The sequence below is a fragment of the Trachymyrmex cornetzi genome, unplaced genomic scaffold, assembly GCF_001594075.2.
Source record: "Trachymyrmex cornetzi isolate Tcor2-1 unplaced genomic scaffold, Tcor1.1 scaffold25, whole genome shotgun sequence".
Lineage (NCBI taxonomy): Eukaryota > Metazoa > Arthropoda > Insecta > Hymenoptera > Formicidae > Trachymyrmex > Trachymyrmex cornetzi.
The window spans coordinates 988926-1008777 of record NW_017297166.1 but is presented as its reverse complement, the minus strand read 5'-3'; the positions used below and the strand labels follow the sequence as shown (position 1 = coordinate 1008777).

At 30.9% G+C, this 19852-nt stretch overlaps 1 protein-coding gene across 1 annotated transcript; it reads left to right on the top strand.

The window, feature by feature from the left end:
- The first annotated feature begins 1234 nt into the window (after positions 1-1234).
- Positions 1235-3999, top strand: LOC108761523 (uncharacterized). The gene is made up of 10 exons (XM_018508126.1): positions 1235-1429; positions 1714-1779; positions 1854-1995; positions 2109-2384; positions 2504-2650; positions 2756-2864; positions 2938-3096; positions 3180-3376; positions 3534-3603; positions 3687-3999. Exons 1-10 carry the CDS (start codon positions 1341-1343, stop codon positions 3806-3808), a joined length of 1377 nt encoding a protein of 458 aa, XP_018363628.1. The 5' UTR covers positions 1235-1340; the 3' UTR covers positions 3809-3999.
- The last annotated feature ends 15853 nt before the right edge of the window (positions 4000-19852 follow it).

Sequence of the window (19852 nt, the reverse complement as noted above, 5' to 3'; positions counted from 1 at the left end):
TTTAAAATTTACTGCCAGCACTGAAAATGCTACAGTTTATATGCGTATATAGATTTTTAGTACTGGCAGTAAATTTTGGAACACAGTTATAGAACAGTGTATTGTTTATCTGATCAATAAATATGATATATATTCTATTTTGAAGGTTTCTCTATGATTATACTCTATTATACTATAATCAAGTAGAACCAAAATGGCGGATAGGAATATCTACTTAATATATATATATTATAATAATTTACACCTTGTTTGAAGATACAGAATCGACCCCCAGAGCTCTGATTGAACGGTTCGTTATTCTCTGTTGCCATTGGGTGCTTTCCATTTGATGACACAAGTCGACACAAGTGTCGTTCTATCTTTATCACTCTCTGAATGTCAACGAGGATAGAACGACGCTTGTGCAGACTTGTGTCATCAAATGGAAACCACCCTGTGCCTATTGTGTTTAAATCTTAAGCCAATATGAAGCAATGGGTACATCCAGAAGCACGACCGCGGACCGCTCAATGAGCGCTCAATGAGCGGTCGTGCTTCTGGATGCACCTATTGATTTCAAAATGCAATCTTCAGATTGACTGTCGCAACAAACTTGCGATCGCTTACAACTAAAGCCTGTATCAGACTACCGACTCTACAAGCCGACCCGACTGCCAACTCTGACTGCCGACCAATAATGGACCAATCACAATGATACTGATTCAATGTGATTGGTCCATTATTAGTTGAATACACATTCTTTTTGCATTCTGACAAGTGAGACACAACCACAGTCGGCGGCCACAGGTGTCGCTGTCACATGTGCAGCTACATGTAATATGCAGCTGCGATCACAATATGGCTGCTTCACTTAGGAGGAGATACCTAATCAGAATACGTATCAGACTACCAATCAGAAACTCGGACATCAATGTCGCTTCTCTCTATATATAGGACTCTAGTCTGTAAGTCTGTACAGTATAGGAAAAATCACACTTTTTTTTAAACCGGCATGTGTTTTTCTAATAATTGTCTCCGAAAATATTTGATTTATCTCTGTCACATGTGCAGCTACATGTAATATGCAGCTGCGATCACAATATGGCTGCTTCACTTAGGAGGGGATACCTAATCAGAATACGTATCAGACTACCAATCAGGAACTCGGACATCAATGTCGCTTCTCTCTATATATAGGACTCTAGTCTGTACAGTATAGGAAAAATCACACTTTTTTTTAAACCGGCATGTGTTTTTCTAATTGTCTCCGAAAATATTTGATTTATCTCGGATTTCTGTCATAATAGAACGGCATTGAACAACATTTTTAAAGACTGCGTAGGAGCGTTTGATACGACGACATGCAATTTTTGCAAATGTCAATTTACATTGTAGCTTACCTGTGTGTGTTCTTCTTGAAGGTTTATTGTGAGAAGGATGATGAGATACCGTGAGTATTTTTGGTGTCTAGTGCACATTTTACTGCCAGAAATAAGTTCATTGCGTATTACTTAAACAATACATTATATATTATATATTTAGCATAATTTTTTCCAAGCTATATGCTTGCCAGTATTTTCGTCATTACTTTTAAATAAACAAGATCCATTCACTGCATACAATTACAAAAGTTTTCCTGCAAGACATAAATATATTAATTGCATTTTTATGTAAACATAAACATATGAGTATTTTTATTTTAGATCTTCTACATGAATGTATTTTTTATTTCAGATCCACTCCTGAGCTCACAGAAATACAATCATTCTTCTACATGTTTGCAAAAGAAGATTTAACTAGGTATAAATTATATTATTTTATATAAGATATAAAATTTTGAGGTACAAAATAAATCATTTTCCTTTAAATTTTAGTTCAGTAGCAGAGACAGAGAAGAATCAATCGCTCACCATATCACAATCGTGTAGTTATAGAGAACCAGATGAACGAAATACTCAGGAAGCAATTTTCTACAAACGTTTGATTGCCATATTATTATCAAAGCTTGAGATGCAAGTAAGTTGCTGTATATAATTGGAAGAGTCAAGCCTAAAATCATTTGTAATAACTTGATAAACTCAATATAAAAATTTCTTATTTATATACAATGGGATAAAATTTGCTTGCAGAGAATTGATGATAGATTAGTTGGAACGCTTAATATAGAAGTGTTTTCTTCAGAACTTGAATACTTGCGGAAATTTGTGAACGGTCAAGGTTCTATCAGAGAAGTTGACAGAATTCTTATCAATGCGATAACAGGATCTGAATACTCAGCATGCGACTATATAGCTAAAGCATTTTATTATTTCAATTTACTTTTGAGTAAAACATCAGAGAATTTGATACATTATATATCACTTATGAAAGATTTGACGTATTATATATCACTTATAAAAGACCACGTAAGAATAATTTAGTATATATATATATATATATATATAAAATATTAAAAGATACATTTTATATTTTGAGTTTATATATCTAGTAATGTGGATCTGATTAACATTCTAAATTGTTTCAGTGGGACATAACTATAATCTTCTTTACAGTCATAGCTAGTTTTATGATTTTGAGGAGGCAAAAATGGTCTCGAGGTTTACTTATCTTTCTCATCATTGATGTTATATTTGTAATTAGTTTTGTCATAAATTGGTGGCGACTTGTACAGGTAATTTATAGTGTAATGAAATGTTTTGAAGATTCGTATATACTTGTACTTGGAACGAAATGATGACTGTAGATATTTTATTTTAAAAGTTGTTTTATTTTGCAGGAAGCAGAAATTAAATTAATGGCAGCACAAGCACAATTTAGAGAAATGCCAATTGCTTGCCAGCCGCATAAAATGAATTTCTGGGACAAGATGGTTGAGTGGCTTTTTCGTAAGTACTATTTATAATATAAGATGTATTCGAGACATTAATGTATTATTTGTAAGTAGAAATCTATTTATAGCTACAAACAATTGTGAAAAATACTATGAAACGATTATGACGAATCCTAGACTGCAAGTGACACCAGCACTTGTATTGACTAATTTGCTCACTACGGTTATTTTTCAACCTTTAACATACCTTGGACTTGTTATATCTGAATTTGTAGATAATGCTACCGGTGAGTATTGTAATTTGTTTTATTGTCAATATGTACAGAGGTTTAATATTGACTTATTAACTACGTCATGCATTGTTTCATAGGTAAATTAAACTTTTTGTACAAGTTTCCCATCATAATTGCCCTTTTCTTGAGCATCTGCATATGTATTATATTGATTCCGTTTTCCTGGATTGGTGGATCTATTAATTTCGGTTTTGGACCATTCTTCAAATTTGGAATGAAAGGTAGACAAAATTCTAATAAAAATCAAGAAGACCACATTGAGAGGATTTATGAGGTATTAACTATATTTTTATTATGTTTTAAATTATAAATTTTTTTCGTTAGGTTGGTTTTAAATTAGTTGTAATATTCAGAAAAAAATATATATATAATACAAAATTTTTATAATATAAATACATTCAAATCTATATACATACATATTTTTATTACAGGAAGTTTCACTAAAAAGGAGGTTGAAAGATTCAGGAAAAATGAAACAAATTACCTTGGGACAAGATAATGGTAATGCTCTAAAGAAAATAGCACGATATTTGTAATTTCTAATTTTTATAAGTACTGAAATTATTATTATTATTATTGCATAGATCTTGCTGGAGGCGATGCCGACATGCATCATTTAGTAAGATATAAAAAATGTCAGTGTGAAAAAAAACCAGATGAAGATGTGGAATGTATCAAGAAAGAAGAGAAACTACTACCTTACTAACAGCTCGCACCGTTGCGTATATAATACTTCTCTTATGATTTTACGTTTATCTTACCTTATTGGATACAATTTGGTGCCTCATCCATACTAACGGGGACACTAGAATCCGTCCGTTTTTTTCATCTATTCAGAATGATTCAAAAAATCTGTAAAAATTTACCAACATGCTTTCAACTTTCTAGAATAAATATTGGCACTTCATTTTGGAAAATAATAAAATGTATAATTTTTATAATTACCGAAACATTTATAATTACTCAAAGAAACTTGCACGAATAGGAATCGCTCGGTGACTAGTGACCCCCTTTAGTAGGGTAAGAGTTAATAATTATTTATTTTTTAAATTAATAATTAATTTTTATACTAATAATCTATAAGCATATTGCGCTATATTTAAAATGATAAGTGTATTTTATTTATCTTATAATGATGGAAAAATGATGGCCATAAAAGTTATTAAAATTAGTATATTTTATTTTAGTATATCGAAAATATTGAAATTTATGTTATTGTACAAAATAAATACAATAATAGGGCATATCAGAGTTAATACACAATTAAATTATATATTTAAAAAACGAAATATTACATGTTTCGGTTTTAATATTAGACTCTCTTCAGATGTTTGCTAGATAGTGGGTCTAATATTAAGACCGAAACATGTAATATTTCGTTTTTAAATATATAATTTAATTGTGTATTGACTCTTATATGCCCTATTATTATATTTATTTTGTATTATTATCAAGAGTCCTTCATTATTATTGTTAATTATGTTATTGTATTATAAAATGGATCTACTTTTCATATTTTTCACACTAATCTATTTTAGTATCTCACTTATAGGAATTGTACTATTCCAGATAGCCAAGCGAGATTTAGCATATGGGACAAATTAGTGCACTGCATGTGTTGTTTTCAACTTGTCGACAATTTGCTGTCATTGGAATCTAATGTGAAACTGAGTTAGCATCAGGAGGGCAAATAGACTTCATGAGTTTATGAAATTATGAGTATACATTGAGAATAGACTTTATAAATAAATTTGATAATAAACTCGTCATGTTGATAGCAAACTGACGGCACGCTTACGTCTTACTGCACGCATGATGATAACTTGCCAGCAGTTTGCTGAATTCTAAGGAAGACTACGTGACGTCAGAACAATAGACAGTTTGTGGAACCACCTTGGCTTTAGTTTGGTGAAATTGAATGCGGAATAAGTGACAACAAAATGGCAATACATTGCCCTTATTTGGCTATCTGGGATCTTTCTTAATGCATAGGTGCGCTGCGAATAATTGGTGCGAGAACATATTTTTATAAAAAAGTATTGTTACTTGTTGTGATAAATTTTGTACCTTAATCGTAAAATAATATTTATCAATTAGCGATTACATATGTACCTTGATGAAAATAAAAATCAGAGCGTAAGTCGAATGTAATAGGAGAGTAATAAAAGCGTAAACGAAATTTCTACGAGGCGAAAATTGAAACATCAAAATGTAAAAGAAGCGTAAATGCTTCTTTTATATTTTATTGTTCCAATTTTCTCCTTCTAAGAGTTTCGTTTACGTTTCTGTTACTCTCCAATTACATCCGATTTATGCTCCGATTTTTATTTTCATCAAGGCAGGTATTACTTTGTTATAGCTTATTCATAGTACAAGTACCTTAATAAATGATACATTGACTACTTAACATAATGCTTTACTACAACGCCTATTGCATATTTAATTGCTGAGAATTAATAAATTGCAAATGCTATTCGCGCAAATTGCACGGGATGAATGAACGATAAATGCGGCAGAAATGAAAACATTCTGTTGTTCGACTGGTAGCCTAGCGGCTGCGCTTTATGTCAACTCAGCTTAATGATCGGTGAGCAAGCAAGGATTTGTCAAATTTGCTAGATGTAACGTCTGCGTTCCTTGTGTAATTTTACCCATTCTCTGTGTACTCGCGGACAAACGATCTAGTTGTAACTGAACGAAAATTATCTTATCGAAAGTATGACGTTTAGAAAATAAAAACGTTGCAAAAATCGAACAAGAAATTATAAAACTTTTCTATTTTTCGATTTTATTTTGAAATAATGCAATCGGAATCCGTTTATTGTATCATGTTATGGAGGAATGTAGAATATAGAATTTATATCGTTAAAAAAGCGCGATGTATACTTTTCACCAACATTACATACTATTCTCGTTTTATTTGTTTTCTTTTACGCAGAATGTAATTAAATGTCATTTACTATACGTATAAAAAACCGTATAATGGACGTGTACCATTAAAAGATTTTAATAAAGTGCGATGTGTTCTTGAGTAAGAAAAAATACCTTTCTGATGTTTGCGACAATTTATTTTCTCTAGCGTTCCCCCCACGACGAGATCATCCTCATTGAATTAAAATAATATTAGACCGTAGCAAATTTGACGACGGATTGAACGTCGTTTATTTTGGGAACTCGTTAATTACCGTCGAGTAATTTGCAAGGAATACACTAATTAGTGTCGAAGGTTGTGTACACGAGTGGTTTCTTTTACCAGCGAAAAACGCAGCCGAAGAACTTTGAAAAATAGAGAGAGCGTCCTCTGTTTTTTTTCTACGCTCAGGCAATTTTTCACGATATCGATCCTCCTTTTTACCGAAGTAAACTTTTTGCGATTTGAATTTGAGAGCATTAAAAGGTGCAATATTGCAAATGTGTACCCCTTTTATAGTCATCGGATTTCAATCCGTTAATGAGTCGTGAGTGAGGTATTGCATTTCCACTGGAAGCGTACATTTGCCGAAAGTAGGAACGCATTTCGGGCTTTTCATTACGCAAGATTTATTGCAAAATGTCACGTCCCCTACTTCTATTCATTTTCTCTACATACATCTATGCTAAATAAAATTGAATATATATGTAGCAAAGTAAATTAATGTATATACATTTATAAATTATAGAACATAATTAAACGTAGGATAAATAAATTATAGGTATTATATGAAAATGTAATTAAAGCTTGTGCTAAAAAAAATGTTATATTCTCAGAAACTCTGTTTTTCTTTTCTTCATCGGACAAATACACATATCGTATGTACTGAAGGAACATTGCGAAAATACTATTTTTCACGAGCACAAAATGGATTGCAGATTAACGCAAAAAGATTATATTCTTTTTGTACTTATTAAGTAATAAGTACATATGAAAAAGTATTATCTTGTTGCGAGATTCTCTCGATTGGGATTGTAGTATGTTTTTTGTCGAGTCTTTTCATTTATAAAATTAATTGTATGCATATATAAATTAATTAAAACTTTAAATTTGAATCAATACAACCAACGCTAAACTAAAATTAATTTATTGTTTAAAAAGGATATGAGTATATATCAGAAAATAGATATATTTAATACTGCGTTAAAACAATGGTGATTAAAATTGTTTGAATTCGTTCTAGTTAATTATAAACGTAAATACTATTTTAAAATTTAGTTTTATTCTCTTTCATTAGCTTACCTAATGAAATTAAAATCTAAAATTTTATTTATTTTTATTATTTAACGAAGGTAGAAATATTAGATCAAAACGCGTTTATTTTAAATATTCAATATTGCTGAAGCGCCGGCGACTATTTTATTAATAAAAATAGTATTTGAAATTCTTGTAATTTCTATGATATATTTCGTAATTCTATCTATTTTAAAATACGATTTTACTGTCAATTAATTTAACAAATATGATTAAAACCTGAAATTAATTTTCTATAACAAATTCAAATTTAATTAGAAAAGAAAACGTTTCAAATATTCAATATTATAGATATTCACAGAAGCATTAGTGATTATTTCATTATTAAAATGGTTCAAAATTGTGGCTATCACTTCCGGTTTCTGATTGAGCTTCTATATACATTCACGAGATATTACGTGAATATTATTATTATTATATAATAATATTATAAATAACGATCTCGCGATCTCGCATATATTTGCTGGCGTTGCTTTTCAGTCCCGGTCTCGGTACAGATTTATGCACCGTTCGTTCTATCAAATATTTGTTCTCGCGTTGCTGCTGGTACCACGGTGGTATTTGCCTGGAAAGGATGCACCTTTCGGTTCCCGTCGACCTGGTGAGCTCCATTACATGCCCGAAGTAATACCAAAGAGAGATGGCCAAGCCGGTGTTGTGTGTTGCGTCTAGTTTCGCCGTTTGCGAAGCGGCACCCGCTGGCGGCTGCACGAAAGTGCAGCGTGTCAGTTTAGGGGAGTTTGCGTGTTGTTCACGTGCAACTGCCAGCTAGCCCTAAGTTCCTCGTAATTTCGCGAAACTCCCGCGCAAAAATTGCCGGTGACGCGCCCGAGCTGTTGACTACCGCAACATGTATAAACGAAATTTTTTCGCGCGGTAACGGCAGTTTAAATTATAGTTTTCACTTTCTTTTCAGTCGGAAGTTTTCCATTATTGTGATATACGTGCGCATTGCGTGAGAAAGGAAATTTATATCTTATCCTGTATACACTTTCTCTTTTAACGCTGAGACATTCCTTGGAATTAAATCAATTTCTATAAAGAACGGTACATAAATTATACATACACACACAATGATTTGGTTACATGGATAAGTCTGACTGATTCTTATTTGTTTTAAATATTTTTATATTCTGATTTTTAATGTCAAGAATTTGTTCTATGGGTTCCAATTTTTTCTAATCAATTTATCTTTAAAAAAACATACAGTTTGCTAACAGTTCTCAATGATACTTTTTCTTAATTAAAATGATTTCCCGGGAAAAATGTTTCATGTATAATTATATATAGTTATATAAAATTATATAAAATTCTATATAATTATATAAAAAATTGACATATTTTATATGCTATTATATATAATTGTATATAAAATGTGTCCATATACATAATTTTTTCCGGATTATTTTTTTAAATTAAAACGATTTATTCGAAAACTTTTATAATAAGTAGAAAATCATGTTATAGTTCAGTAATTATTCCTTTATTATGAATTATTTATTTATTCTAAGTAGAAAAGATCAAGGGAAATATGTAGAGGAATTTCCAAATGTTATTTAAAAGTTCTGCTCTTCTCATAAATTTGGAAAACAGATTTGAAATTAACGTAAAAATATAAGGAAATAAATAATACAAGGAACGCCCTCTCAGATCAATTTAACATAAAAAAAAGGTAAAATTTTGTCGACTAGTCTTATTCATATGTTTTAAAATTATTATTGTTATTATTATCATATTTCTCTCGGTTCATCTGTCAGAAGCACGCTTGAAATAGCTCGCTGTAAGAATGAAGAGGATCGTGCGGTCAAAATATTTCGGGACACTATCGTTTGCGATCGCATCGCGGACACGTTCGAAAGGGTTCACGGAGCCGTGAAAGCCGTCGAGGAGAGAAAAGAAAAGGGTGAGACCGCACGTAGGTGCACGGATGCATTACATGCTCGAAGTGATACCTAAGGGCGGATGCTTGGTTCTTTAGTTTTCTCTGCACACCCAACACCGCTGCCGTTGCTCCTTCGCATTATACGTATCTTGCCCCGAAAGTTTCCGCTTTTTCTGCTAACCACCGGTATACGCCGGTGTCTTGGCTTATCTGTTGAAATGTACCTTCATGAAGAACGTGGTAATTCAACACGGTCTCCATTACGCGACTGACAACATTTATGGTAAACTGTGAAAAATTGAATTTGTAACGCGATAAAAACAGAACGTTCGTCTTGATTGTGATTCAACGCCCGATAAAATGTAAATTGCGTAATTGAATACATTGAATAAGAAGTGAATAGTTTTAATAAAAAGCCTAAATGTGTTAAATATTTCATTTACGTACAATTATTTATTATACGTGAATCATTATGAGAAAAATTGACAAAATGCTTACTTCTGCCATAAATTTAATTTATTTTTATTCATTAAAAGCGAACTATTTTTATCTTTTGCTTTTATGCATAGGAAAATATCATTCTATTGCTAAAAAAAGTGATTATTCAATTTACTTTTTTCCTTCTAAATAACAATCATCTTTGATGAAGAATATTTTCTTGATAATAATGTTAAAATGTAGTTATTACAAATTTTGGAAATACTTATTAATATGTACTTAAAACAAAAATTTACTTTCTTCTAAACAATATTATAAAATTGATCAAAGAAATAACTTTAATTATAAAATAAATCGAAGTTTTAATCTAATAATTTTGATTGAAGCATTAAACTCTCTTACTAGGGAGATTCAGAATATATTTTAAATAAATTTAATTTGTGATGAACTTATAATAGATTTGCAGATATATGAGGTTTTAAAATACTTAAAACAAATTATTATTTGCATACAGTATGTATTTTTCTGTGTGTATGATAGATAAATAAAGGACAATGTGTGTTCAAAAGCAATTTACATATTTAAGTTTCTTTAAAATAAGCTAAAGAAATAAATATCCAAAATAAAATTAATTTTTTTAATGCAATTATATACTCGATAATTAATAAAAAAATTAAGAATTGATTCTACTGTTGCAAGAAACAAAAATTTCGATACAGCAAAGATTTTGAAAATATTACATAAGTTTCTATTAAAATCAAAAAATTTTAAGAACTTTTACATATTACATATAACATAACAATTCTACATGTTTATGGAAAATGTTTAATGTGTTAAAATAACTCAGAAAATATATCAGATTGTTGAAGATACTTTAAGATGAGCTCTTATTACATAATACAATGCAACGATCGTGAAAATTTTGTGCGAAATTGTTAAAACTTCTGCAACGTACGCCTGACTATATATGTGTAGTAAAGCAATTTTAACGTAGTTGATTTCACCGTTCTTCTGCACAGTTCTAACTTGCAGTCTCCACTTTAACTGTTTAACTGCAATTTATTATTGCGATCCTGGCTATCCTGGCTGGCGGAGGTACTTCGGTGAGCTATTTACGTAGCTCACGGGTGCTTCCTTAACTCGATTTGACGCGGCACTCGGTGCGGACGGTACCCCTGAATGCGATCGCGCGAGTGCGCTATCAAAATAACGAACCTACATCTTCGAGTGCATCAATCGCGCCCGAATGCATCTGAAGTGCAGCGGGATCCACCGCACTTCATGCATGCGTGAGCATTAGCCTGGCTCACCTGCCCCCATTGACGGTGGCCCCTTCTCGAATTTGCGCCCGGTCGATCGCGGGTAGACCGCTGAAAACTCTAATTTGACCGATCTCGTGCCTTGTTCGTATATATACCTATCGTGATTGCGGTTGAAACATCGATGCGTGATACTCAAAGGGATCTTCGAGAAATCCCTCAAGTGCGTGGTATCGAACGTGATCTTTTATGTGAGAAGTTTGCTTGATTGAGAAGTTTATTTTAAGAGAGAAAAGCGTAAAGGGAAAAATGAGCAAAAACGACGTTTCAGAGTTTAAAGGTTTCACAGATGTTTACAGAAAAGGTAATTAATAAGACATCGTTGTTAAGAGAAGCTAAGGCAAGAAATAAAAAATAAAATAATTAATATAGTTTATTGATCAAACTATGATTTGGATCCAGATACAAAAAATTTGGGAAATGTTTGTGGAATACTTAAAGCGTTATATAATTATATTCCGAAATCGATATGCAACAGCGATATTTAAATACATTTTCTTCTATAATTTCATGACTTATGACTTCTTAACACATGTCCAAAATTGACGTTATTTTTTCTGATATGCAGCTATATTATTTTTCAATATTTGGATCCATATCTGATTGGCTGTCTACTGCATTTTCAGGAACGTTATTTGTCTTATTATATTATAGATCTTTTTTAATTTTAGAATTGAGATTTAAAGTGTAATTTAGATTAATAGATATGTATTATATTACATTAAATTTCTAATTTTCGGGTTTGGAATGTCATCCCCGTTTCCTCTGACTTTTTAAGATTCAATGACTTTTAGAGTTTTTCAGCTATTTAAGCGTTTTTTAAATGAACATCTTGTTGATATTTTCGATAAAAAACTATATGAAATCTCATTTTTTAAAAGTAGAAATAACATTTCTAATTAGAAGAATAACGGACGAGAAGATTAGCCTTATAGGCGCATATTATTTATTATAAGTAATATTTTAAACATATTCTTAGAATATAAAATGTAATATTTCGAGAATATTTTACTAAAAAATTATGTAATATTTTAAATAATGTCCTCGAAATATTAATGGATGTCCATCTAATTATATTATGTCCACTCCTCATAATGTTGTATTATTATTAAAAGCAACATTATTTAATGTTACTGTAATATTATTCAAACATTAAAAAGTATTGTAATAGCATTTACTTTAATTTGTAAAACTGCTACATCTGTTCAGAATAAGTATACGTTTAAAGACTGAAAATGATTTTAGCGCGCAGTTGTAGTATTGGATATGTACTTAAAATCACGCCAAAACATTTTTTTAGCACAAGATACAGCATAGATCGATAAGAACTTTTCGTTACTGGATTCAAATTGCACTAAATTAAAAATAATTAATATTTATAAATATTTTAATAATATATATATGTCAGGGATATTAAGGATACAATACCAAAGATATTCTGTAAGTGGATATAACCTATAGAATACTCTCGTAATATTAAAAATTATTATATGATATTCTCAAAATATTATTATAACTTATTTTAATTTTTTTAAATAATATCCGTATAACGTTCTAGGAATATTTTGCGCTTATAGGGAGACTACTTATTTTCTGGGAATCGATCGAAGGCTGCGCGTTAATTCGTATATCCTGAAAGGATAATGCTACCAGTCGTCAATCACAGCAACAAATTTGCGACACAACGTGTTCCGTTCGCGCGCATTAATTCTCTAGTGTCCTAAAAAGATAATGCTTCCATCTGATTATCACTGTCATCCCGACAACAAATTTGCGATACGAATTCCCGTTTGCACTCGATCTTGCAGGCTTCTGCCGCCTGGTGCTCTCTCGCTGATTGCGGATTCAGTAACTCATGAAGGGGCCGTGCCGCTATCGGGAAACGTATGGCGGATGTAACGATCGGTTACTGCTACGGTAAACGTTTCACTGTTCACCGGAATTGCCGAATGTAAACTGTCTATTACCGCGTTTCGGCAGCGATCGCGAGCGAGCGCGCAAAATCGTTTCCATCAAGCGCACGTTCATCAGCGTTACAGTACGTACGATCGAGACTAGGATAATACACCGTATTCCCGATACTTCGATCGCGTGTGCGAGCAGGTCCGTGCCTGTAATGAGATGATTGGCGTTGATAATTAACGGTGGATCGTTATGTGCGCCAAATGTCGCACTCGCGAATCTACAGGACAATATTTTGATTCGAAGACGACTGGTTTTTTATTGATTTCGAATCGTTTGCATTAATATTACAATATTATTTGACTACACTCGTTTGACGCGTATATAATATTTAATCCAGGTATAGTTATCTGTAGTGTTCTTATATATGTATATGCCAGCAAGAAAATGTGAATTGTGTGTTATAAAGTGGAAATGGATCGTTTCCTTTTTGAACATTTATTTATTCTAAGTAAATATTTAGTTACACAGTAAAAAACATTTTGTATTTATGTTAAATCCTTGTTAAAATTTTTGTGTTGAATTTTTAATACGAATATTAATTTAACATAATGTGATTGTGCTATTCGAATGTTTTGTATTACATTAAAATTTTACATTTCTCAGTGTTAAAATAATACAATTTATAGGTAAGTAAAAAAATAACATAAAAATAATGTAGTTTTAAAGCATAAATTCTAAGAATAAATGAATAAAATGTGTGTTTTAATTTAATAGGGTACAGCGGGGTAATTTAAATAATTTCAAACATTTTAAACAATTTCACGAAAAATAATAATTTTATCGTTACTTTAAATATGTAGCAGGAAATTCACATGTTTAAGGAATATTTACCCAAAGTATACAAAATTGATCTTGAAATCTTGAGGCGTAGTGCCATTATCCGATTTCTCTCTACAATTTTAATGAAGCTCAATTTTGAGGGGCAATTTTTGGATATCTTAAAGAGTAATTTGAGCAACATTGAAAATGAACATTAAAATTACAACAAAAACTAAATTTTGTAATAAAATACTTGAACTCATCCATAATTTGGCCCTGAAGTAACAACCGAAATTCTCTACCTACCTTGCTTAATATAAAACTCTCCACAGACTTCCAGATACACAGATACCTTTTCAAACCTACATAAATATGTAGACTACAGTATCTTCTTTGCTACTATTATAACTCCGAATATAAAACATGACGTCTCAAATTTTTTTGAAATTCTTGCAAACGCTTACTATTATCCAAATTTCCCCGCTATTCAAATTATCCCGTTGTACCCTATTATAAATATCAATTTTACTGAAGAAATATGATCTGCTGTTAGTTACATATTTTAGTAAATATCTGTTAAATATACATTGCATATGTTAAATATCACAGAAGCATCGTCTAAATTAAAATAGAATCTAATTTCAGTTAAATTTAACATTATAAATGTGTCAATTTAACATAAAATTTTCTTTTAAATTGTGTCAAAGTATTACGCTTCTTGTGTTAATTTTTTACATAATATTTATGTTACTTTCTAACATATTTATCTTATGTTAAATTAATACAAAAATTTGGGTAGACTGTTTGGGATATGTGAAATATGTTAAATTTAACACAACATTTTTTATTGTGTAGTATTATTTAAACAAATATCTATAAAAATTTAATAAGTTTTTTCATTGTACCTTTTATTTCGGTTTAGTACAATTTTTCGTATACTATCAATTTTTTACTATAACTGAGTACTATTGACTATTTCATTTTAATTCATGGACTCAAACTACTCTCGTATGGCAATGACGAATCTGTTATGGATATATTATATGTATATATATATTTTTTTATCATATTTGTATATATTTTTATTATTAAATAATTTCAACGTTTTAATAACTCTATTAAATAATTTATTATATGTTTTGTTATGAACATGCTTTGTGTTCGCTTAGCACAACCACATTTTATACCTTATTTCTTAACAATGCGTCTGATTTTAAATGTGTATTAATTTATTGTCAGCTGAAAAAGATCGAATTAAGTTAAAACATGTCTTTTTTATCATAGCTATGAAATAAATTATTATATAAGTACATCTTAGTCGTGCTTGTTTATTGACTTTAGAATTTTTCAAATCGTTATATCAATTAAAATATTTATTTTTTAGAAATACTGTCATAATAAGCTACTTACGTGTTTATTCGATTTAATATTTGTTTGATTTATACTTACCTTTTTCAAAAAATTGTGAGTAAATCTATAACTATAATAGTATGTTTTCAAATGCCAATAAATCGAAAAATAATTAATAATATACAATATGTTGTTAATAATAATCGTTAACAATAATATTTATAATAATTTTAATTGAAGCATAAAAGTATCCCAGATAATAATTTATGTAAAAAAATGAGGTAATAATATTTCCAGGTTAAACTTCGCAAGAAAGCTGTTGTTGATAAAATTGTTGACACCACGTTTACGTAAAAGAGAGAAAGGTTTTGAGATTTTCGAAAAGTTCCTTGTTCTTGTAGCACGGTAAAGTGAATACTCGCCGTAGGATAATAAACTTTGAACACGCTGCGTCAAAAACACAAGACATTGAATATCGCAACACGTTAAAAAATTTTATAGAAAATTATATAAAAATATATAAGAATACAAAATTTTTCTTTTCAGATTCTTTAAACACTTTAGATATAGTTGATAGATTATGGAAGTATTAATGATCTAAAAATTACTTAGAGTAATCAATTCGAGAAGATTATAAGATTCGAAAACATTAATTACGGTATCTTGGAACCTCGATCACAACTTTCAATTTTTTGGCACCGTGAGAAGATCCAGGGAGACAAGCTACTTAAGAGAAAGAACTATCGCCACTTGATGCTGTAACCCGCATCTTCTCAGAAGCCCGTAGAAATAAGCCATGAGCGTATCGAGCAGTCGAGCGCGCCACGCGATAAGACAGAAGGGAACGACACGCTCGCCGGGGACCTCTTGGGATCAGTTGAAGTCTTAATTACTAGTCTCTCACGGCGGAATGCCGTGTTATCGCGCGGTTACTTCTGCCCGCTTGCACACGTCGGGCACTGAATTACACTTTGCTTCTTTCTCGAGCGGCGCAAAGCGACGCGACTTTTCTTCCGGAGTTTCGAGACTACGAGCGACGCGCTGTCGCGTGCAATAATAGCGAGACACGCGGGTGGATTGACTACTCGTCTGTAGACATAACTAAATTTCTAACAAAAGAGTCGTTTACTACAAATTTCGTACATCCTTTTATGCTCTAATTTTATTAATAGTGTCGTTATTTTTCGAGATTTGTTCTCTTTTCCATAAAGGTACTGTAATGTTTATAGCGCAATATTGTATTGCATTATATCTACTATTTTTCTTCAAATTATCTATAAAAAAAATTATAATATTATTTAATAAATAAAATTAATATAATAAATATAATAATTACTTTGTGACAGGGTTGGGTAGTGCTAAGTTAAAAAGTTAAAAAGTTAATTAATTTTAACTTAACTTAGTTACATTCTAGACTCTTAACTTTTTAATTTTTTTTTTAACTTTATTTAGTTACATTTTATCCGTAACTATTAATTTTTTATTTAATTCTTTGAAGTTAAGTCTCAGACATAATACGCGGCAATAGCGATAACTTATAATGAGGTGAAAATTGCAAAAGTGAGCAAATTTACTAGATGTTGACCAATGAAATTATAAATATTCTAGTGAATTTGCTCACTTTTGTAATTTTTACCGCATTTCAAATTACATAATCGACCCACAGATTTCAATCTATCAGAAATCGTGTATTTTGATGTATGTAGTTTCTAATAGGTTGAAATCTATTTATTCCTTATTATTATCGCTACTCCCACGTCTGAAGCTTTAGTCATACCACAGGCTAGTATTCATAGTCGAATTTTATATACTAAACAGTATATATATAAACAAAATATATAAATAAAATATAGAGTATTTTCTAAATGAAGTATATATTTGTCATTTCCGTTATTTGTAAGACTGGAACCTTGGAATTATGAATTAAAAAAATAAAAAAAAATAAATTTAACTTTTAACTTTTCAATTACTTTTTTTTATTAACTTAACTTTTAATTCAATTAATTTCATTATAAATTAACTTGTATCTTAACTAAGTTTTCAAGGTTGTTAACTTTAACTTAACTTAGTTAAAGAAAAAGTTAACTTACCCAACCCTGCTTTATGACATAAAAATACAAAATATAATCAAATTATGATTTTAAAATTAAATTGCAGCTATATAAAGAAATTAAAATTAAAATTCTAAATATATATATGTATATACGTATATGTATATTAACAATTTCAATTAAATGATGATTTCAATGCTACATATTTTTCCTAAAGATAATTTTATCTCGGTAAATTGAGTAGGGGCGTTGGGCTAATAAAGTTGACCTTAAACACCTCAGCTTCACCTTGCTTGTCGTGCAGGTGTGAACGATATATTTTCCGGAATTTGGAGTGTACTAGCACGTTAGTGCTCGGCTGTCAGCTTTTATTGCGCGATTAATTTCATCCGCTTTACGTATGGTCCACGGTCAAGAGGCGCATCACTCTTCGACCCTTGCTGTCCTGTTTCGCGCTGCAGCCGCCTTTATACTGTCCCATGTTGTATCGTTGTTTGTTGAAGTTTCGGAAGTGGATTTCGGGCTCTATATAACAGATTAAAAAGATGTTGACTGAAAATATGTAACGTAGAAACAGTTGGTCCTTTTTATATTAAAATAGAGATTATAATAGCAATTTAAGAGAAGTCCTTTAAAAACAATAATTTTTTTTTATTTCCATCTCTAATTTATTTAATTTTGTACACAAAAATATATAATTTCGAAAGAAATGATCGGCAATATAAACATTTTTATTTTTTCTTTAATAATGCAGGTTGTATGAAATGCAAGGTGAACAATGCAAGGAATTCTAATCCTACAGTCTCTGAATTATATTATAAAATCTTACTTCATAAGTTATATTAGAAAATATACAAATAAATTACTGCGAAATAAAAAAAATATATAAAAATATATTTAAATAAATAAAAATTCTTATTTAATGTCAGAAAAATTCCTCTCATTTACCACAAGTTTGAAAAAAGCCTTAACATTACTATAACTTTCTCCGGCTACAGAATCACACATGAATACAACGTTATTTTATCTTACGGAAATCTCCGAGATCTCCGTCACCTTAGGAAGAGAACGACCCCACATAGCGGTTCGCCAGGTGTGTTGGATATCTTCGAAGAGATGTTTCGAGCGACTTAACGTAGAATAAGTCGAAAGCACGATCGCGCTGTTGCTAACGACCCAGGCTAATGTATATCAGTAATAAAAAAGGGTCGGCGCGCGACTTTATTTAAGCCCTCGTTTCCTCCGAAACGAGAGATTTCTCGATTCCGAGAGAGTACCGCCACACCGGCTGGCTGCGATCAGCCCAACCCGAGGATACCAACGTTTTTACGATTCCGTGATATCATCTGCACCACGGAGGAAGCGAACGTGTTTTGTGAGCCCTGGCACGTGTGAAAATGCGCGAGCAGTTCTTCCGGGACACTTCGCGGTGACTCCGACTCCGTCGTTATACTCGATATTGAATGCGAATGTCTATATGTGTGTGTTGCCAACCTTGATTTTTACAGTGAGAAGAGAACGTTAGATACAGACGAGATCCGGTTTGAGAATAAAATACGAATGATACGAGGACGCTGATTACGATGTTACGGCTCAAAGTTATAGCCTTCATTCTATTAATTTCTTACGTTATCCAGAATTCTAGAAGATAAAGATAATCGATTAATTTAAAAATATAATCGATTTTCTTATTATATTACTCAGGATATATGTATATCGCTCATTATAATAACTTTAGAATAAAAGAAAAAAATTGTTAAATAAATATTCTTACAAATTGTTAATATATGTGTATATACAGAAAGCAAATGTGCAAGCTCATCTTGGATAGCAAAGCGCAAGTGTTTAATAAAAATTAAATGAATTATTAATTAAGATAAAATATAAAATGCGTGTAAGAAGACAGTAATCCATGAATTAATTGAGAGGAGTATTAAGTCTCTAAAAGATGTCTATGATTTATTAGGAAATAAAAAGTCGTATAACGACTTTACTACTCGATATCTCGGCAGTCTCGATATCTCAATTCAGCAGATTTATACCACTTTTATTTGGCTAGATGTCCTCTGTTTCCTCCTGATGATATCGTTTAACTGTATTTCCCGCCGTATTTCTCTTTTCCGAATTATATCCAATCAATTGACTTAATATTAAGTTAAGTTGCTTTTATTCTATTTATAGAAAGTCCGTGTTTGTTCGCTAGATAAAGCATTCTCCGAAAATATCGATGTCTATTGCAAATCGATGTTGATTCGCAATATGAGTTTTTTGAACCTGATATTTTTCATAATACAGAAAAAAAACTATTAAATTATAGATGCATTAACGTTTTAAAATTATCAATTAAAGTGAGACAGTTTATACATAGATTAAAAAATTTTAAGCACGACCGTATGTGTGAATACATTAAATACGATAAAGAAAGCCAAGACCGGTCAAAGTTGGATGTTTCAAATAATACATTATATATTTTTTTATTAAATCAATTTATTCCAGATATGATTGAGTGCCGATAACTTTCGGTTTCAATATAATTATTCTGAAACCCTAATAATCCCCCCTAAATTAGATTAGAAAGAAAGAAAGTAAGGAACTTATTGCGAACACACACAGTTTATACATATTTTTTAAATAATTGTGCATAACACATTAGTGTAAGATTAGTATTTTTTTAAAATAATTTATTAAATTTTACTTCGGATTGTGCTTCTCTTTTGTACATTCTTTCTACTTGCCGCATAAAATAGTTTACACATTTTTA